The following is a 21,804-nucleotide window of genomic DNA, read 5'->3' on the forward strand; positions in this document are numbered from 1 at the left end:
TTTATATGCAAGAGGCAGTATTAAAGTGATTCCAGTTTATGGATCTGGGGCATAAATCGAATTGTATTATTTTGGACCGTGCCGAATGGTACAGTATCAAAGCCTACACCTGTTAATCGGGAAACACAAACGCGTTTTAAAATGACATCATGGTTTCCTATCAAAAGTTTGTCATATTATAGGCTATTGCACACTGTAACTTACCAGTCCACGGCAAGACCCAACCATTCTGATACATTCAGATAACAAATAAATGAGTGAATAAGAAATAAAAAGATGAATTAACAATGACCGTAGGCTTTTCGACCTCCATACTCAATTCCTATCTGTTATTTCTTAAACTACAGGCCTGGATCATTACCTCATCCTTCCTCAAATTACTACAATCCTTGGATTGGGAGCAATGAGTTAAAATAGCGAATAGCTACATCAGTGCATCTGTGGGGAAGGGTATGAACGCAACACCCGGAAGTTGATTTTCAGGGATGGCGGATGAGGGGTTTGTAGTAGTTTCTATGATGGAGAGAAGCACGACCTGGCGGGCTCTGGCTAACTGACTTGCATTATATAGCAAAACCCAACAGACCACTTGCATTATCGGCTGAAGCATAGAGGAAAAGGACAGTGCAACCCATAGACGGACAAATCTACAAGGTCCATGAAGCAGTGCGCTGCGGCGCCATGAAACGAGAAAACGGGTACGAATGAAAACATCAACAGCACTGACCAGGTGATTTCATCTGACTGCAGCCTGCGACATAGCTAGTAACCTTCTTTTGATAACGTCTCTGGTTTTAAATCACTTAACTGTGTTATAGAAAATTTTGTCGTGTGACGATAATTCCAGGTACATCAACTCTCCTGCAAAACATTGGTCCCTTGCTAGCTGGCTAGCTATTAACTTCCTATGTAGCCCATCGATATATTTTGTTTTCTGGACAGCCGGCTAGCTATTTTTACGATTTACTCACTCAGTCTTGTACACTGCCGACGTATTACTGCGCGATAAAAATTGAAAATGGCTTGGCATATAGCCTGCTAGCCAATCTAATAAGTTTTTCGTTATCCTTGGGTGCATTACTTTTTGTCAGTGTAGATTGCTATAGCTGGTGACCGAAGCTCTTGCTTTCAGTTTTAGGATTCCGTGTGAATGTGTTGATGATTGTCAAACTACGCAAGAGTTTTAGATTTGTTTTACTAAGCAGCCAGGTTAAAAAAACTTTGCTGTCTACATGTGTATATGGTGACGGACTATGTCATAGAATCGCGCAGTGTAGTTTAAGTATGGAGACTGTTTACTTTAGTAGCAGTAACACTTGACAAGACTCCGTCTTAGAGCTGTGGGGCCTAGTTTGAACTGGTCCCCAAGACTCGTTCGATTTTCAAACTTTTCTGTGTGGGTTCAGTAATACCAACGGCATTATTTGCTATCAATAACCTAAGTGGTTAAATAGAATGCATTTGTGCATTTAACATGAGAAATTTCGTGTATGTCGCTCATATTTGCTGCATCTAGTTCGTTTACCATTATTAATTATATGGTTTGGCCCGGCAGGTCCATCTTAAACATGAAAATGGCACGGAAACGCAAATCCAATTCTCCAGAAGAAAGGCTTACTCGTTCCAAAGCTCTGAAGGAGGATTTTGTCTCTAGACATCAGTCATCCCACAATGCACCTCTGAGGATAGAAAACAGGAAGATATCTACCCCTATCAAGAGGAAGGTCCAGGGGATTGATCCAGATGTACCATCGCCAAGACGATACTCTCCAAGGTTCAAATGTCAGAAGGAGACCCCCGGCAAGGGGCACAGTAGCTCAGGTACTGGACAGAATGAAAAACTGTGTAGTGTAGGCGTCCCCAACCTGGGTCCTTTCAGATCCAGTACATCCGGTGTGCGGCGTTAACTGTGTAATCAGCTGCTTTGATTGTTCAAATAAGTGCTGGGTAACTATGGAAACCATCAGACTGTGGATCACCAGGACCTGGGTTGGCAACCTGCTGGTGCAGGTTGAAAGAAGTCAAATTGTGAAAGAAATTGCTGAGATGGATGATGAATCCTTAGCATATGAAAATATGTGCATTATATAGATATCAGTTAATCAATGCAATCACATACTCCTGTGTTTTTAGGCCAGGCTCAGATTGTGGAGCCTCAGCTGTGTTCTAGCCCAGTACAGCACCCCCTACAGGAGGAGGAGGACACTGAGCTTGGTCTGGTCATCACTCTGGGTGAGATTTGCACTTCATTTCTCATGCTATTGTGCTCACAACTACTGTCAAAAATATAAATTTTTTCAAAATGAATTGAGCTGAAAGCAGTTGGAGTTTGCCTGAGTGAATGTTGAAATATTGTCCTTTGCGTCTGTGTTCCTCATTGATGTTTTTATTTTTGCAGTCGCTTAATGCCAAGCTCTTTTTTGATCTGTTTGTTCTTGCCTAACCCCCCCCCAGATGAAGAGCAATGTGCGGGGCGGCGGTGTGGAAGGAAGAAGGCCGGGGAAAAGGGGAAGCAGAACGTGACTGATGATGACAATGATGATGATGAGGAGGAGGGGGAGGGGCTTGCATCCTGTGGGGAGGAGCATGAAGAAACGGGCCTGGACGGGCAGGCGGAGGAGGAGGAGCTCTGCAGGCAGCTGGACCGAGCGCTGGAGAGGAAGTCTCGGCGGCTCAACCTGACCAACGCCAACGTGCGCAGCATCCTCCACGTGAGTCCCTGCCCGCAGACCCCTGCCCGCTCCACCCGGCTCCAGAGACCCAGCTGGTCACCTCGCCGCCTCTTTCCTAAAGGCAGCCTCGCCACTTCCTCTGAGCGAGGTCTTCCTGTCACGCTTCCTCCTGCTGATGTGGACATTTCCAAAACTGCCCTTATTCTTGGCTCTGTTCTTAAGGTTGCCTTCATTACGGACAGTTCCTGCTGCTCTTTCAGATGAACACACATCGATGGCGCCTCCTTTAATCTTCCACAGCTTACCTGATTGTCTTTCAGCTGTTGTCCTTAAAGTAGCCTGTATTGCATATGCACAATGACACCGACCTAAGTGTCTGACATGTGGACAAGCTGTGATTTAGCATTTATTCCCTTTGCCCACAGGAAGTGATTACCAATGAGCAAGTGGTAGCCATGATGAAAGCTGCGATCAGAGAAACGCAGGACATGCCCATGTTTGTGAGTCTCAGCGTCCTCTCATTAGTAGTGTGCTGCTTGAGAGTGCCGTGTGCACTCTACTCTCCTGTCTGTACTCCTGCAGAAATATTTGCAATTCCCTGTTTGCTTGTTTGTCACGTGCCCAAGACCATAATGCATCAAGTTTTTGTGTTCTCAAATTGAAGTTTTTGTTAATTTATTTATGTCTTTTCTCTTAGGAGCCCAAGATGACACGCTCAAGACTGAAGGAAGTGGTTGAGAAAGGAGTGGTAAGTTTTCCTGGCCAGTTTCTGCCATGTCTCTCTGGATCTCCTCCCCATGGCTTATCGAATAGAATACAGCTCTATGTAGTTGTGAGCCGATTTCTAATTGTTTGTTTTGTTCAGTGTGAGCAAGCCGCTAGTTTTTGCTCTGAATCAGCGTGAATGTGGCTTGTCTTTATCCTGTAGGCCATTCCAACATGGAACATCTCTCCCATCAAGAAGGCCAGTGAAGTAAAGGTTTGTGCCTCTCATACATATGGGCTTCTGTCAGCATGGCGTCAGCAGACAGAAACGTCGCACTGGAGTGGGAGCAGGTTTGGTGGGGGCAGTGGCAATTCTATAAATATTTTTATAGAATATTTTTATAAAATAGGGGAACTGCTACCGTTGAGTTTGTATTTATACACAAATGATTACTGAGACTGTTTAAGAACACGTGTAGGACCCAGTTAATATTGCGTTCTCGTCAGTTACACAGTGCAGATGACTGCCATACATTTGTTCTGCTCTCGACCCCCCTTCTAGCCTCCCCAGTTTGTGGACATCCCTCTGGAGGAAGAGGACTCATCTGACGAAGAGTACTGCCCTGATGAAGATGAGGAGGATGAGACTGCAGAGGAGGTGAGCGAGATTGAACACGTCCTCCATTACTCTTCACATAAAAGTCTGTTATTCGTTCTGTACCCGCCATCAGTTTGCATGACGCCTTTAGGATAAGTGCTGGGCACCATGTTTTTTTTTATGGTTGCGTGTTTTTATTTTAACACTGCCATTTCAGCTTGATTTGTTATGATTCAGGCTTTTCTGTGCTCGTTTCTGTGGCTCTTGTTGCACGTGTCACGTGCTGTACGTATCTCACTGTAATGGCCCTGTAACGCTCTGGGTGACAGCGCCTGAATGACGAATAAACCGTTAAATAAACGGAAACGTTGTTGTTGTTGTGTCAAATGTACGCTCCCCCTGAGCCTTACGGTCCTCTCTGTGCCGACGGCGTGTTGCAGACGTTTTTGGAGAGCGACGTGGAGAGCACGGCCTCGTCTCCCCGGGGCAGCCGGCTGGCTCGGCCCAGGACCCCCATGGACGCCTCTGAGTGTGACGAGGACCGGAGCTGCAGCCCCAGACAGGTGACCCGCCTGCACGCCCTAGCGTCCCGTTCATGCTCAGCAGGACTCCTCCACCGGCTGCACTTTCCACTCCCTGGCCATAAAAGTAGTGTTTCCTACTAGAAGTGTTTTTTTTTTTAATCAACCACCGCTTTGTGAAAGGGTATTTCAAACGTCCTGTAAAACTTTCGCCCGCTCCCGCCATCCCCCGTTCCGTAACCGGAACGCCTTCCCTGTTCCCCCAGGGATCGCGGCAGTCCCGACATCTGAGGGTGGAGGCCGTTCCCATGGGCCCCCCTCCACCCCCCCAGCCTGCAGGGCCCCCGCGGCCCCCCAGAGCCCCGCCCGACTGCAGCTTCCTGGAGAAACTCAACGCTGTGGAGGAGGAGCTGGACTCCAGCCTCATCACCATAGAGCCCTACCAGGTATTGCTATGCAGTCAGCTGTTTGACTTGATGAGGTTTAAAGGCCTAATTCCATAGACCGGCTCAGAGCACAGAAATACTTTACCCACAGCGACCACTGGTGACCTCTGTCTACGGCCGTGTAAATTATGCTTTATTTGCAAACATCGTTTTAAAATTGTATATGTTTATATTGTCCTCAGTTGTCCAATTTAATATTTACTGAAAGGATTCGGGTTGATTTCCTTTTGAATTCTGCACCTGGCCGTTGAAGTGCAGGCCTCTGGGTACAAGCCCAGTGCTGTAATATCTGTGCTACTCTGGAACCCAGCGTGAACAGAACCAGTAGTTACTGTAGACGTCAGTAGAGCTAGCCAGTCATGAAGAGTCTCTCCCCCCCCCCCCCCCCCCCCCCAGATGAGCGGCGGCGGGGGCGGGGAGGACAGCCTGATGGCCTGCAGAACCCGCTCCAAGCGCCCGCTGCGGGACGTTCCGCTGGGCCGGCTGGAGGCGGAGCTACGGGCCCCTGACATCACGCCGGACATGTACGACTGCAGCTCGGCCCTGGAGGACCGCGAGTGGACCCACTGGCTGCAGAGCCTCATGACCTCTGACGGGGAGAACGAAGGTGAGGGGGGAAGAGGGGATGAAACAGAGTGGTGGAGAGAGGGATGGGGAGAGATGGGGTTAGAGACGGGGCTCCATTTAGACCTTGATGGTGTTTGAATGTAAATGTAAATATTTTCTGTTCGTTTATACATTTCACAAAACATTCCTATTTCTATAGATATACTTACCGTGTGAGGGTGAATTTTTCGTAAACACTTCTGGCCCCTTTGCTGAAATTCTTTATCATATGAATAATTTATGAATGAAGTCTTTGAGCATTGCAGTATAAATACTGAGAGAGTTATGAGAAGGTGAAATATTTCTCTATCCCAGTATGATGCTGAGTGAACCTCAGTCCTATCCTGCACAGTAAGTGAAGAGGCAATAACCTCAGAGAAAAACAAGAGATTTACAGGGAATTAGCTTCCAGTCCACAGGTTTGAGTGCGGCCGGTAGATATCGGTCTATATTTAGCCCGGCGATGTACGTGTGGCTTCAGGCTGAGGCTCTGCGCGTCCGTCAGACTGATGACTCTCACCTTTGGAGCCTTATTGACTGATGGAGCCATAATTTCCCCATTACTCCCCAGCTAACGCACAAACACTTTCAGACAAATGGGCTAGCGGAGCGCGTCTGCGGGCGGCTAGCAGCCGGCCGCGCGCGGGAGCGTGAGCGTGAGCGCGCCGGGCATGTCGCTGCTCTAATGGCGCTCCTCTCTTGTTTGCTCGGACGCGTCCCTGTTTTTACTTTTTTTACCCGATCCCTGACCTTTTCCCCACTTCCGCCTCACTTCACCAGCTCCCCCATGTTTGTCTCTCTGGCTGTTTTCACTTGGCATCCCTTATATGACTAGTTAAGTGCATCTTGAATCTGGTATCCAGCCCCTCACTAACAGTTTTGATGTGCTGTGTTGTTGAACCAGCATGTGAACTGTATAATACGTGTGTGTGCCGGTCTAATATTAATCCTCTGTGTGTCCTCTGCTTAACTGAGGACTGAATGATTTGGTCTAATCACAAACAGCAGAGGAGTTCCCCCTGAGCGGTATCCTTTAAGTATGCGTACGGTTTGCTGTTACTTTGTGCTAATTCTTCTCTCTCCTCTCTCCGGCAGAGGAAGGAGACGACGAGGACGACCCTGAGTATAATTTTCTGGATGACATCGACGAGCCCGACCTGGAGGACTACCGTAACGACCGGGCCGTGCGCATCACCAGTGAGTCCCGCGGCTCGGCTGCCTTACGTTCCGTTCGGCGAATCAGATCCCTCAAGCAGATCACATGCTTCAGCTGCTTAGTCAGCGCTGTCATTTGTCAAGGAAGCGATTTTACAATTTAAAATTTTCAGCTGAAATGTTTTTCCTCTTCGTATTCTCTAGTGTTCATTGGTCAACGCCCCTTAATTGTCATCCTCTGTGTTAATTTTTTATCTTTCCCCTGTTCTGTCTTTCCCTCACAGAAAAGGAAGTGAATGAGTTGATGGAGGAGCTGTTTGAGACGGTAAGGGTTGGATTTTAACCAGTACAAAGTGTTGAATGTTTTCTTCAAGGTTGTTGTCGTGTCTCACTGGATTGCGTAAGTTTAATGATCTGAGTCTCTGTACCTGTCCTCCAGTTCCAGGATGAGCTGGGGGTCCAGGAGCGGGATGGAGAAGGGCAGGAGGAAGAGGAGAGGTCTGAGAAGACTTCGCCTCAGGGAGCACCCAAATTCAACGTCCCGCAAGCCATTCGGTAGGGCACTCTACCTCGTGTCTGTGTGTCTTCGCCACACACCCATTAGCTGTCTGTGTCTAACTTGACGCTGTGATTACCGCTCCCAGTGATGGATCACTCTCTGGGCCTTCCAGAGGACAGAAGAGCGTTCGTCTGACTGCACCTGTGCAAACAGGCTTCTGGCACTGATATGATGACATCAGGCAGAGAAAGCTGTGCCTAGAATTCTGCACGATAAAAATACAGCAAACGCCTTTCATAAGCCTCATATGAAGTATTATCCAACGTGACAAGAAAAAGCACACAAGTTTAAAAAAAGCCGATAAAAGGGCCTTAATACAAAAAGGCAGACCACCTAGTTCAGATCATCTAGAATAAGTAAAGAAAGAAAAAACAGTTAAAGATTACTGAGAGATCTTGTACGCAAACATTATAATACTTTCTATAACTTTTTAATGTATGTTATATATCAGCACAAATGGCATGGTAGGTGCACTAATATCCCTCATTGTGGTAAAGATAGCTACTATTTTCTTTCTTTCTGTCTACAAACCTGCTGCTTATTATTTTCACTCTTGTGTCTTTGACTTAGAGCACATTTATAATGAAAGGTGCCCGAGTATGAGAACAGTGACTACAGGCCAGTTTAAGCCCCATTCCCTGTCTGAGTCCCTGTCTGAGTCCCTGTCTGAGTCCCTGTCTGAGTCCCTGTCTGAGTCCCTGTCTGAGTCCCTGCCCCTCGTGTTGTCTCATACATAGTCATTCGTTCAGTAGCGTGGATCGGTGGGACGTCTGTCGTGTGTCTGCTAATCTACCGATCGATGTTCCTGCCTCGGTCTCCATCCTTCTCCATCTCCCCCAGGCCCCTCCCCTCCCTGTTGACACGAGGCCCGTTGCCGGGCGGTGGGGGTGACGGGCAGCTGCGGCGGTGTCTGTGTGAGCGAGCGTGTGCCTGTGAGCACGTATGCGGTGCAGCTGCCTGTCCAGCTGCCTGTCCCGGTGTTTACAGGGCTGTGTGCCGCGCCGATGGGGCTGCTCGTTCCGCACGTAGCGCACGCGAGCAGAGCTGACTCTTTTATGGGGCACTCCGGGTCCTGATGGACTTCATGTGCCGCTGCTGTCAGCGCTCATAATGGATATACGATGTGTGCACACACACACACACGCACACACACACATATATACACACTCAGACATGCACACACACACACGTATATACACACTCAGACATGCACACATGTACGCACACACACAGATGCATGTACACACACACACACACACACACACGCACACACACACGTATATACACACTCAGACGCGCACAAATGTACGCACACACACAGATGCATGTACACACACACACACACATTCACACACACACACACACACACACACACACACACACAGGCCTCTCTTTGGGACAGAGCAGCAGAGGGTTGCTGTCTCTGCTTGGGTAGGGAGGCAGAGAGATGCTCTGTTGGTGCAGATGTCCCTCACTCCAGAGACAGGAGTCAGGGCTCCCAGACAGCAGAGCTACACATACACACACACACACACACACACACATGCACACATATGTGCACATGAACGTGTACACGCATACACACTGTCACACCCATGCGCATATCACACACTGTTCAACAGCACAGCACACAGATGAAACAGCATGCATAGCTTATATCGTCAGTGAGAGTGTGAGGTAGTGAGTGAGGCTCCAGGGACGTTGCAGCCCTTCTCCTTCTGAACCCACACCGTGCTCTGAACACCAGACGTGAGCCCTGCATTTCACACAAGGCTCCTGCTCTATGCTTTAATCCCACACCCAACTCATTTAAATCACCTGCATGTTGGTCCAGGTTCGATTCAGCTGTGAAGGATCATGGAATTGTGTTATTAGGCCCATGGGGGTTGTGGAAACTGTGAGCAGGCATAATGGTTTTATATAAGTGCACACTTCTGTTTGATCAGTGCTTAATCAGCCAGGCTGTTGTTTTCGCAGGCATAAATGTAAGGGTTTTTATCAGCTCTTCAAAAGAATCGATGATTTTTTTAAAGATCTATGAATCGGAGAGGAAAGTGATAGCGGGTGACGTGTGTGTGCGCTGGCTGTGCACGGGGTGCAGAGGTGGGCGGGGAGCGAGTGTTCCACTGGCGTCACCGCGCGCTGATTACACTGTGGGGTCTGTCTTTTGTCCCCGTCCTCTAAATGCTAACAGCGTGATGGGGGAAAGGCTGGAGCCTGGCTGGAGTCTGTAAACCTGTGGGACACGCGGCCTGCAGCTGCTTCACATTAGACCGAGGAGAGGCACTGTGTGTGTGTGTGTGTGTGTGTGTGTGTGTGTGTGTGTGTGTATGTGTGCGCGGGCGTGCGTGTGTGTGTGTGTGTGTGTGTGTGTGTTTGTGTGTGTGGTGCCTATGCGTGTGTGCGTGCGTGCGTGTGTGTGTGTGAGAGTGTGTGTATGTGTGTGCGTGTGTGTGTGTGTGTGTGTGCGTGCGCGCGCGCGTGTGTGCACAGGCGTGCGTGTGTGCCTGCATGCATACGTTTGCTTGTGTGTGTGGTGCCTATGCATGTGTGCGTGTGAGTGTGTGTGTGTGCGTGTGTGTGTGTTTGTGTGTTTGTATGTGTGGTGCCTATGCGTGTGTGTGTGTGTGTGTGTGTGTGGTGCCTGTGCGTGAGTGTGTGCGTGCGTGCGTGCGTGTGTGAGAGTGTGTGTGTGTGTGAGAGTGTGTGTGTGTGTGTGTGAGAGTGTGCGTGTGTGTGTGAGAGCGTGTGTGTGTGTGTGTGGACCTACACCAGTGTGTCTTTGCTGGCCGTGTAGATTTTAAGGCTGCTCTGTTGCCTTCTTTCAGACGAGCATTCTTGATCTGTAGCGCAAGTTCACCTTTCTGTGGGGACACTCGTGATGCTTATCATCGCTCACGAGCCTCCATTTGCTAAATGAAAGCAGGATGGGACTGAGAGAGGGTGCTGAAAATGAAGGGGCAGATAACAGGAGGAAGTGTGATCACAGTCCCCCTCCCCTCCCCCACTTTATCTCCCTCACACATACCAAACACAGCTGTTAGCGCAGCCGGTTGCTTGGGACATTAACTTGTTTTGCTGTGTTGGTGTACCCAGGCGAGCTAAAGGTTAATCACTGTGTGCCACAGGGATGTTTTTAAAGGGTCCTGACTGGCAAAGGCTGAGCAATTAAAGTGGTATGAATCACAAGGCTGTTGTTCATTTGAAAAATAAATGGTAATAATATTAGGGCATGTGTCATTTCTGCAAAATGTAGTGTTAGCAAAGAGCCTGAGCCTTTTTCTAATGTAATTTGCTCAGTGTGTTTTCTTTCCCGGTGTGATGTAGGTTATTTACATTTGATGTTCAGTATTATGTGCTTATAGAGCTGTTTCTTCCATCATATTGGTGTCATTTTAGATTTAACTGAGTGGCATAGTGGCAGTGTCCCATCCCCTCAATCCAATGGCCATTTTTAGTCTCTTAAGCCTTTAAGGTGTAAGATTTCTAAAATGTGATTAACTGAACATTCTAATTGCTGATGCAACGATCATTACTGGCAATTGAAAGCAATGGAGTTCTAGAACACTGCCTTAGAATTTTGAATAAACAATCCACAACACTTACTCTTCAAAGGGTTAAATACCTCTCCTCTCCGCAGCCCCCTGCTCTTGTTCGCTCCGGAATGGTGGCTAGTTCATTTTCTGCTGCCATAATTAGCGATGATTTACCGAGGTGCTAAATGGCAGCTGTAATAGTTTAAATGTTGCGATGCTAAATCTGCGAGGCGTTGGCCAGCTGTCACTGGGCCCCGTTTGTGCTGCAGGTTCGAGGAGCCCCTGGCCAACATGCTGACGGAGTGTCACCGCGCGGTGAAGGAGCAGCTGGAGGCCCTCCATCAGCGGCGGGCCCTGATGGAGAGCCAGGCCAGGCACTCCCAGAACCCCCCGGGCCCCCAGGTGCTGCTCGTGCCCCCGCCCTGCGCCCTCGTCCTCAGCCACACGCAGAAGCTGCAGCTGCAGCAGCAGATGCAGCAGGTAAGGCGCCCTCTGCTGCCCATGGAGGGAAGTACAGCAGCAGGTGGCAATGATGGGTGAACTGCAGTAGGGAAGCATAGTCATCAGTCTCCTTCATTTAAACTACAGCACTGTTTATAGTTGTAGTTTGCTAGTACATACATATCTTAGCAGCTCTTGTTAGTTCAGTGATATTTGGACCCTGTCAGTGTATTGTTGAAAACAGATGTCACTGACACTGATGATGCCCAGTCCCCCACTACCTATGAAATCCCACTTTCCTGTGCTGCTTTTCTGAAAAAGCTCAGACCTAGTCAGCCATTTGGGCTCAAACACGGCTCAGCGCGTGGCTTCCTTCCGCTGCGGTTTCCCCTGCCCCTCCTTAACCTGCGGTTTCTCCTGCTGCAGCACATCCAGCTGCTGACCCAGGTGCACATGCTGAGCAGCCCGGTGGAGGCCCTGCAGAGCGAGGCCAGCACCGCCCTGCACTTCCTGGTCAGTCCTCCACCCGACTCGGCCAATGGCAAGCGGTCTGTGTGATGTGTGTCTCAGTGGATGCTTTACCCTGAGGATGGCTGTGGAAGTCACGGTATGAAAGGATGTATTCTGAGTCCCCCCCCAACCCCCCCCCCTTCTTCCTTCGCACCCCAGTCAGAGCTGCAGTCGTTCGCCCAGCGCGGGGAGCAGGGCCGAACCGCCGTGGAGCCGGGATTCACCAGCATCTTCAGGGCCTGCAACCTGCAGGGGGCGCTCTCTCTCCTGGAGGAGCTGAAGCTGTCTCCCGCCCCAGCAACACCCACCAAGCCCACGCGTTCCTACTGCGGTGAGGGGGAGAGGGGTGTGTGTATATGCGTGTGTGTCTGTCTGTGTGCATGTGTGAGTGTGTGCGTGTGTGCACGCGTGTGTACGTGTGTGTCTGTGCATTCATGTGTATGTGTGCGTGTGCGTATGCGTGTGTGCAGGCCTGTATGCGTGAGATGGAGAGACCTTGCAGGCAGCACTGTTGGTATAGAATAGCATGCTACATGTTTTCTGCTGGTAAACACCTATACGTGCAACATAGGGTTGAGTTCTCGCAGATGAACTGGACCACAGCTATGATCTGTGTGAAGTAGCGCAGCCTCATCAGCCTGTGTTTCGGCTGCCTTTGCAGTGCGCTCGTACCCTCTGCTGCCCTCCAAGCTGGCCTGGCTGCTTGCCACTCGGCCTGTGTTCCTCTACCCCGAACTGCTGCCCCACTGCAGCCTGGACCCCGCCCTGCACCCCCAGCGCACCAAGACCGGCTACACCAAGGGCGAGGACAGGTACACACTGCAGTTGCGTTCTCTGTCTCCTTGCGCACGTAGCATAGCGAGGAGTAATAAAATAGCCTTCATTAGCCTTTGGTACTTTTCCCACCATAGAACCCGAAAAAAAAAATCTTTTAAAATCTCTATCACAATAAAGACACAGAATTGGTACTAAAATATTCAAATGATACCCACCCCTAGCAGACTCTCCCCTGTGTAGTCACGCTGTTCAGAGCTCCATGCAGAAACCCCGGTGTTCTCCCTCTCCCTCCCCCCTGCTCCAGCCTCATCCTCCTGGGCCTGAAGCACTTTGGCGAGACCGAGTTCCCCTACCAGCTGCTGTGCCGCTACCTGATCCGCACCAAGACGCACGAGCAGGTGCGCGGCCGCGCCCACGAGATGTGCCACCGCCGCGGCCAGGACAACGTGTTCAAGGTGCGGCCCGGCTCGGCTCGGCTCGGCTCGGCTCGGCTCGGCTCGACTCGGCTGTCGCTCGCGAACTCGAACGGGAGAGGAGGTTTGCTTTGCTCCTCTGCTGTCACACCCTGACCCTGACCCCCCGGCTCTCTCTTTCTCTTCCCAGCTCTACTTTCAGCGCAAGCTCATGCCTCCCATGCCTCTGGTGTGCAGGAGGGTGATGCCGGGAGAAGAGCGCCCCCCGGTGGAGAGAGAGGAGGCCGTTCTGCCAATCTGGCTGCGGGTACAAAGACACTAAAGCTACTTTTGTGCTGCATTGCTCGTGAAGCAACTGATGGGAATGTTATAGTCTGCGTTTGACGGATTTAAAATGCAATTATGGTAATGGAACGTGCTGAAAATATTTTTTCCCTCTCTCTCTGCAGAAGAGCTTGCCATATATCCACAAAGCAGTGATGGAATATAACCAAGAGCCAGGGCAGGCCTCACCTGAAACCGCGCCTTCCACCCCCCCTTATCTCTTTCCCCCAGGGACTCGCTATCCCCTTGCCCTCCCCAAAAATGTCACTCTACGACTGCACCCTGGCAAAAGATTGCACCCGCGCTCTGCACCCAAGCCCCGGCCTCTCCGTGGCTACAGACCCCCGTCCTTCCCCTCACTGGCCAAAGCTCCTGGAAATACCCCTTCCCAAGGGGTCCTCCTATTGGCTAAAGCCCCTTTCACTCCTATACAAGGAGCCCTCCCATTGGCTGCCGCTCCCTTGACCCCTGCTCATGGAGCCGTGCCATTGAACACTGCATATTCTGTGCCCTTAAACCCACTGTCTCAGGGTTTTGGGCAGGAGATTGGATGCGCTGTTCTCCCTCCCCACGATGTTTCCCCCACCCTCTCTCCTGCCATACTCCAGGTCCCCTCTAACGCTTCCCTGAACTCCGCCCTCTTCAGTCCGGGAGGAGTAACTGCATGCGTAATGCAGACACCACAGGTGCAGGCAGAGGTGCCCAACCAGCGGATACGGCCCCGTAAACTCCTCCCGATACAGCCTGCTCCCCCAAAGCCTGCTCCCGAGCTCCTGCAGCTCCACAGCTTCTCTGTGCTCCCCTCGGGTGGAGGCGCAGCGGCAGGCGCAGGAGTAACAGCAGCAGGAGCGGGGTCAGGAGCAGGGGAGAAGAGTAAAGTGGGGAAAGCGGTGGGCGGGGCCTGCACCAGGGCTCCGCCCACCATGATACTCAACCTGGCTGCCCCGGTCGGCACCGCTGTTGTCTGTCCCTCCACTGTAAGTCCGGGGCTGCCCAGGCCCCCAGCTGAGCCCACCCCTCCGCCGCAGGACCCCGTCACCCACCCCGACGGCGCCCTCGCCAGGCTCCGCAAACTGGTGAGGCCGCTGTTACCGGCACCGCCCCACTCCGACCCGCCCCAGAGCTTCCCCCCCACGCCGCCAGATAGCGCCGTCAAACCCAAATCCAGCCCCCTTTTCTTCGCGCCCGCCCCTTCTCCGCTCAAAGGCGCCTCGGGGGACGGGACGAGCCCAGGCTCTCCTGCGGTTACCGTGGGAACAGAAGGGATGGCGGGGTCTCTCGCCGTTCGGAGCGCAGTGAATAAAGCCCAGTCCGTCCAGGACCACAGGACGCCCTCCGATGCTTCGCATTTCGCCTGCGCGGCTCCGTTGGATCCCAGTGTAAATTGCGCCGCCGCTGTTCCTTGCGCCACCTACACGGGAACGGTGACCCCGCCCACCCCGGTCGACCAGAACTCGCTCATCTCCTCGGCCGAGGCCAGGGTAGCCGTGAGCCCGGCCGCGACCCCAGACCACGCGGCCGGTCCCCAGTACATCCTGGTGCGCACCACCGCGCAGGGCGCCGCCCAGTTTCTGCTCCTGCCCCAAAACTGCCTGGTGACGGAGATCGCGGCCTCGAGCGGTGCCACCGGCGACCCCTCCCTGAGTCGGGCAGGAGCACCGTGGGCTTCTGGGAGCCGGAGCGGAGAGGAACTCCCAAACACAGCCCTCAGTGCGGGTCCACGAGAGCCTGAGCCTGCGCCGCCCCAAACGGCGTCTGCGGGCCCCGGGCCCCCCTCCAGCGGAGGACAGGAACAGGCCCCTGAGGGGAGCAAGGACAACCTCGTCAGGCTGATGGCCTGCATGGACGGCCTGAAGGAGGAAGAGGAGGCCGACGAAGAAGGAGAGGACCTGGGAGAAGAAGAGGGCGGAGATTTTGGGGGCGCCCTGCTGGCGCTCTCGGAATCTTCCGGAAGCCCCGCCCCAAGCCTGGAAAGCTGCGCAGACGCCTTGGAGAGGATGATGGGTACGGAGGTGGAGGGGGGGGAGCGGTCGACACCCAGGTCCAGCGGGGAGGTGGGACAGAGTGACGTGGAGAGGGACGGTGATGCAGCTGAGGGCGGAGTCGGGGACAGTGGTGAGGGCGGAGTCGGGGACAGTGGTGGGGGCGGAGTCGGGGACAGCGACGAGGACGTAGAGTGTCAGGTGACCTGTGTGAGACTCAGCGTGACCAAGCCGGCCTGGGGGGCAGTTGTACTGAGCAGTGGGAGTGAGGGGCAAGAGCCTTCTGGGGGAGGAGGAGAGAAGGAGGTGGGAGAACAGAGAGAGGGAGGTGGAGGAGAGGGCAAGGAAGGAGGCCGAGAAGGGCAACAAAATGGAAAGGGAGAGGATGACGGAGAGAAAGATGGAGAGGGGGAGGGGGAACGAGGTGGAGAGAGGGGTGGGGACGGAAAGAGGGGGGGAGAGGGAGAGAAGGACGGAGATGGAGAAAGGGAGCGGCAGGGAGGGGACGAGGAGGAGGAAGAGGACTTTGATGATCTCACTCAGGATGAGGATGAAGAGGAAGTGATGTCGTCTGCCTCGGAGGAGTCTGTTCTGTCCGTGCCAGAGTTGCAGGTGTGTGCGCATGCGTGTGTGTGTGTGTGTGAGAGTGGAGTTAATTTTTTTGTGAATGTCATTTCATAGATTACTTTATCACTCATCCAATGCTCCATTGGATGTCCATCAAACGAAAGTGTCTGTACGTTCAGTATGCTGCAGTGAGCCTGGAAAGGCTGCTTTCATTTGAGCCGCTGTGTGTTGCTCACCGTGCAGGAGACCATGGAGAAGCTGACCTGGTTGGCGTCGGAGGGGAGGCTGTGTGGGGAGGGGGATTCTGAGGAGGACAACTCCCCAAACTCCCCCAATTCTCCCAACTCCCCCACCTCCCCAGTGTCCCAGAACTCCCAGGAGGAGAACTCTGAAGAAGAGGAGGAGGGGCCGCCGAAGGGGGAGGAGTCGGAGTCCGGGGAGGGCGGAGCCGGCAAGCTGCCCGGCGGGGAGGCGCCGCAGGGGGCGGGGCCACATCAGGCCAGCGGGAAGGGGGCCGGCCGCGGCAGAGGTCAGTACGGGCGCAAGGCGGGGAATGTCTGCTTTGCCTCTGTTCACCTGTGTTAGAATCTGCTGCTCAGGTATCGACTCGCTTGTGTTCTCCTCTTTAGCAGCTGTGCAGCCAGGCTGTGGAAGTGCTGTACAGTGTGCTCTACTGTAGCTCCTCCCATCATCACTGCTGTCCATGTAGCTCCATCTCACGTTTAGCTGAACTGCTTTCCCTCCCTCTCTCTGCACCCCCCCCCCCCCCCCGCACCCTCCTCCCTCCCAGGGCGTGGCCGGCCTCCCCCCCGCAGCCTGAAGCGGAGCCGGCGCCAGGAGCGGGACAGCAAGGACGCCTCCAAACTGCCGCTGCTGTACGACGACCACATCCTGGACAACGACCCCCTGAGGGAGAGCAAAGACATCGCCTTCGCCCAGGCCTACCTCAACAGGGTAAGGCACAGCTAGCGTCCGCTCAGCCTGACTGCGTGCACCCATGCAGCTAGCGTCTGCTCAGCCTGACTGTGTGCACCCATGCAGCTAGCGCCCGCTCAGCCTGACTGTGTGCACCCATGCAGCTAGCGCCCGCTCAGCCTGACTGTGCACCCATGCAGCTAGCGCCCGCTCAGCCTGACTGTGTGCACCCATGCAGCTAGCGCCTGCTCAGCCTGACTGTGTGCACCCATGCAGCTAGCGCCTGCTCAGCCTGACTGTGTGCACCCATGCAGCTAGCGCCTGCTCAGCCTGACTGTGTGCACCCATGCAGCTAGCGCCCGCTCAGCCTGACTGTGCACCCATGCAGCTAGCGCCCGCTCAGCCTGACTGTGTGCACCCATGCAGCTAGCGCCTGCTCAGCCTGACTGTGTGCACCCATGCAGCTAGCGCCTGCTCAGCCTGACTGTGTGCACCCATGCAGCTAGCGCCTGCTCAGCCTGACTGTGTGCACCCATGCAGCTAGCGCCTGCTCAGCCTGACTGTGTGCACCCATGCAGCTAGCGCCCGCTCAGCCTGACTGTGCACCCATGCAGCTAGCGCCTGCTCAGCCTGACTGTGTGCACCCATGCAGCTAGCGCCTGCTCAGCCTGACTGTGTGCACCCATGCAGCTAGCGCCTGCTCAGCCTGACTGTGTGCACCCATGCAGCTAGCGCCTGCTCAGCCTGACTGTGTGCACCCATGCAGCTAGCGCCTGCTCAGCCTGACCGTGTGCACCCATGCAGCTAGCGCCTGCTCAGCCTGACTGCGTGCACTCACGCACTTAAAACACACTACAATATGCACTTTGCTGTTCCATTTGGGACATTTCTTTCTGCCAATTTGCTGCATTTGCTTTATCACCATTCGGTTATCAAATTGGGTAAACGCATATTATCAAGTGAGGTAAACGCACATCACATTGAAGATTGTAAGATAAGAGTGTAAAATAAAATAGTGCACTAGGCAGAGTGAAAGTCTTCCTGTTTGTCAGCTCTTTTACCGTGCATTTCTTCCCCAGATACACGAAGCTCCATTTTTTATTCAGATCAGATTTCTTAACATGGAGCTGAGTTACCTGAGGAAGATACCGACAGGTATATTTTGGGAAAATGGGGGCAGTTGGGCGCGTGTAACACTGCCTGCGTTTATGGGTCCCCTCAGGTGCGCGAGGCCCTGCAGGACGTCCCGGGGAAGGTGGAGGAGTTCCTGGGGCTGCTGTACGAGTTTGAGCAGGGGGGCGAGGGGCGCAGCGCGGTGGAGCTCTTCACCCAGCTGAGGCCCGTGCTGAAGGACTGGCCCGACCTGCTGCGCGACTTCGCCGCCTTCCTGCTGCCCGAGCAGGCCCTGGAGTGCGGCCTGGTACTGCGCCAACCCCGCCAAACCCCGCCAAACCCCGCCAGCAGGGCTTCCAGTTACCGCTGCTAGCCTGTCGCGTCCAGACTTACACAGACCTAACTGCAGCTGTGTCCATTCTGTGCTGTTTACACTGCAGACTGCCTCGTCCCTCTCTCTCATAGCCCCTCTCTCTCTCTCTCTCTCTCTCTCTGTCCCTCTCTGTCTCTCTCTCTCTCTCTCTCTCTCTCTCTCTCTCTCTCTCTCTCTCTCTCTCTCTCTCTCTCTCTCTCTCTCTCTCTCTCTCTCTCTCTCTCTCTCTCTCTCTCTCTCTCTCTCTCTCTCTCTCTCTCTCTCTCTCTCTCTCTCTCTCTCTCTCTCTCTCTCTCTCTCTCTCTCTCTCTCCCTCTCCCTCTCCCTCCCTCCCTCTCTCTCTCTCTCTCAGTTCGCGGAGCAGCAGGCCTTCGAGCGCAGTCGCCGCTTCCTGCGCCAGCTGGAGATCAGTTTTGGGGAGAACCCCTCGCACTACCAGAAGATAGTGCGCGCCCTGCAGGGGGGCCCCAGCCTCAGCGACGCTGGCATCGACGAGGTAGGGCGCGGGACGTCCTGCTCGTAACCGCAGCGACGCCTGGGGTCGAAAGGGCGGGGTTGGGTGTCTGTCGCCATGGGAACCATCGCTTTGCCTCTTTCCCTTCCAGCTGAAGGCTCAGATGGCCTCGCTCCTCAAAGGCCACACACACCTCCAGGGGGAGTTCTGGGTGTTTTTTGACGAGCTACGCCCGCCCCCCTCCCGCCCAGGGCAGTTTGAGGAGGCCGCCTGGCCCGAGGAGGGCGGGGGAGTGACGGAGGGCGGGGACGGCAGCGGTGTGGGACCTGGGGGAGGAGCTAGCGGGGGCTTCGAAGAGGTCACTCTTCCGGATTTGGAAGAAGAGGAAGAGGTTCACAAGATTCCACCAATGACAGCCAGGAGCAGGAGGCGGAAAGAGCTGGGCACGCTCAGTAATGACAAGGTTAGAAGAAATGCACAGGAGACCATGGCTCTCTAAATAAAGACAAAATGTGCTATTACAACATTAATGATGTTATAACACACAGTACAATGAATTTCACTGGGACCAGATACAAAACTGAAAAGGCTAAAAATCCTGCTGTGACATGCTGACCTGTAACTGGTTGTGTATTGTTGCTTACAGGAATGTGATTGGCCAGATAAGGACTGTTCCTGCCCCTGCCATGATGTAGCCCCTGATGCCAAGCTGCGGAGACACAAGAGAAAGGGATGCTGCCGTTGCCATACCAACAAGGTCTGCTGGAAATGATATCGGTGTCTGTATACAAAATGTATAGGGGATGGTGTGGGGATGCTCTGTTCAAATAAATAATGGGTATATTTGTGTTATTTATTCTTTAAATATTTAAACATAAATATAAAGCCGGATCAAATTTTAATCATTAAGGGGGTGTGGGATATTGCATGAATTTCAACATTTGAAATATCCTTTCAAATTTTGGAATGGGGATATTAACAGAAGATTCATCTTCCCTCTCACAGGTCTCTGACTCCTCCAGAGGAATGAAGGGTCGGGACCCCTCGTACCCTGGACCCAACAGCCTCCAGCAGGACAGCCAGACGGAGAGAAGAGCGGAGGAGCGGGAGGAAGAGAGAGAAGGGGAGAAGGAGGTGGACACGGAGGTTAAAGACGAAGGAGGCAGCGAAGCAAACAGCCCTCATTCCGGTACTCTCTCAGGACTGCACTTCCCTGCATATGTCAGCTCTCAGAGAGAACAGTTACTTGTACTTATCATTTCCATTTATGTACATAACATATATAGAAAAGGCACAGATGTGGTGTTTTGTGGTTATTTGGTTGTTATTGGGATTATTGGAACGGTCAGGTCACACAGCACCTCAGCAGTTGTCAACTTTTTTTATTTAACTTGGTGTGAAAATGCAGTAGGTTCCCAAGAATGCACTGAGCAGTCCAAAATATGCAGCTTTCAGACGATCTCTCTCGTACCCGTTCTCACTCCCCCAGCGGACCGGGGGCCACAGCTGTGGGACGGTCCCGAGGTGGGCCCTGCCCCCAATTCTGAAGAAAGGGAAGAAGAGGAAGAGGAGTGGAAGGAGGTTGAGCGAGAGGGCAGCCCATCCCCAAAGAAGAGCAGGAAGGACGGGGAGGGGGCGGCGGTTTGCGATGGCCCGCTGGTACCCCCCTCAGGGGAGAGGGAGGCGTCCCCGGCCTCTGCTCACCTCCGTCCCAGCCCCGGCGCCGACCCCCCTGTCTGTGCCAAAAACATCTCCCTCACCCCCAGCGGGGAGAAGGTGATCTTGTGGACGAGGTGAGAGGAGGAGCTGAATGAACGCCGTCGTTCAGTGTAGCATCGGAAAGGGCCGAGGGACATGTATGCTAAGTGTCAAAGCTGTGAGAATGAATGCTCTGTCCTTTTTTATAACGGCCGTTTCACTGCCTGTCTGGGCAACAGGGAGGCGGACCGTGTGATTCTAACTGCCTGTCAGCAGCAGGGAGCCAATCAGAGCACCTTCCAGGCCGTCTCGGCTCAGCTCGGAAACAAGACGGCCAGCGAGGTGAAATATTTACGCCATTATTTTTTTTATCTTTCTGAGTGGAGACTGTGACTAGAGAAGCCTGGATGAAGCTTTTTGTGCATGTTAGTAACCTTTAACCCCAGTGTGCTGCTCAATCACTGTACATTGGTTTTCAAATAAAGGTGTGTCATCGGTTTCATCGTTTTGGTTTCTGAACAGTTTATGTGAATGTGAGGCGGGCTCGGTGTGGCTCTCCACGGTGACTGCCCCTGACCCGTAACCCTGCCCTCTCCACCCAGGTGTCCCGGCGGTTTCGGGACCTGATGCGCCTCTTCCACACCGCCGCCAGACAGGTCAGCTCAGAGGACGAGGCCAGTAACGCTGAGCAGCAGTCCGCCACTGATGAGGAGCTGGACTGAACTGAACCTGAGGGCTCGGAACCAAAGACGACAGGACGGACGTACACTCCGTTACCGGCACGGAAGTCAATGACGCGGAGATGGAGCAAATGGGAGTGTGAATTTGCAGGAAACATTTGGGGACTACAGTTTTAACTTGGTTATTTATAAGATGTGTTCCAGCCTTTAAAAGTGTTAGTAACTATTTAAAGGTCAAAATGACCTGGTCTTGAAACACTTGAGGTGTCATGGTTGTTAAAGTAAAATACTGTGAATCTGAATTTCTGAATAGCAAACTTGAACCAGTCATACAGAAGACATGGGTTGACAGGAATTGAGTCATTGGAACCAGATGCTGAAAATTACTACTAGTTTGCCAAGAGTTTTATGATATTTGGAGACTTAGTAGACAGGAGACTGGAGTAACTGAATTGCACCTTAGACCAGTACAAGATATACCACTGAAAATATCCCTGAAACACACCAGCATAATGCTTTTAAATGTATAAAGTCCAAAGTGACAAACCTCTGTAAATACTGTAAATACAAACAAATGGGACTGAGAATGTACAGTATTTTTTAACGTATTTGACACTTTTATTCACTTTGTGATGTGCTTGCTCGTAAAAGCTGGAAAACCTGAACATACAGTGCTTGTATTGCTTGTGTGGTTGTGGAGGGAAAGATCTGTGAATAAAGTGCTCCACAAGAAGAGTTGTATTTGTGCAAGAAAAATTT

At 52.7% G+C, this 21,804-nt stretch overlaps 1 protein-coding gene across 4 annotated transcripts; it reads left to right on the forward strand.

Moving 5' to 3' along the window:
• The first annotated feature begins 459 nt into the window (after positions 1-459).
• Positions 460-21,780, forward strand: gon4l (gon-4-like (C. elegans)). 4 transcript variants are annotated; one of them, XM_035432279.1, is made up of 32 exons: positions 460-730; positions 1,556-1,821; positions 2,134-2,232; positions 2,455-2,711; positions 3,098-3,172; positions 3,370-3,420; positions 3,601-3,651; positions 3,940-4,035; positions 4,416-4,538; positions 4,763-4,942; positions 5,339-5,549; positions 6,644-6,745; positions 6,988-7,028; positions 7,143-7,258; positions 11,068-11,278; positions 11,666-11,752; positions 11,909-12,080; positions 12,411-12,561; positions 12,831-12,981; positions 13,130-13,246; positions 13,389-15,358; positions 15,407-15,857; positions 16,056-16,341; positions 16,603-16,766; positions 17,950-18,147; positions 18,566-18,709; positions 18,819-19,130; positions 19,314-19,424; positions 19,673-19,856; positions 20,157-20,460; positions 20,605-20,707; positions 20,968-21,780. In XM_035432279.1, exons 1-32 carry the CDS (start codon positions 705-707, stop codon positions 21,085-21,087), a joined length of 6,930 nt encoding a protein of 2,309 aa, XP_035288170.1. In that variant the 5' UTR covers positions 460-704; the 3' UTR covers positions 21,088-21,780. The 4 variants fall into 4 exon arrangements, with proteins under 4 accessions (XP_035288170.1, XP_035288159.1, XP_035288139.1 ...); XM_035432268.1 differs by having other exon boundaries at positions 13,389-14,153; positions 14,187-15,857; XM_035432248.1 differs by having other exon boundaries at positions 13,389-15,857.
• Positions 21,781-21,804: the final 24 nt, after the last annotated feature.

The sequence above is a fragment of the Anguilla anguilla genome, chromosome 1 (genome assembly GCF_013347855.1).
Source record: "Anguilla anguilla isolate fAngAng1 chromosome 1, fAngAng1.pri, whole genome shotgun sequence".
Classification (NCBI taxonomy): domain Eukaryota; kingdom Metazoa; phylum Chordata; class Actinopteri; order Anguilliformes; family Anguillidae; genus Anguilla; species Anguilla anguilla.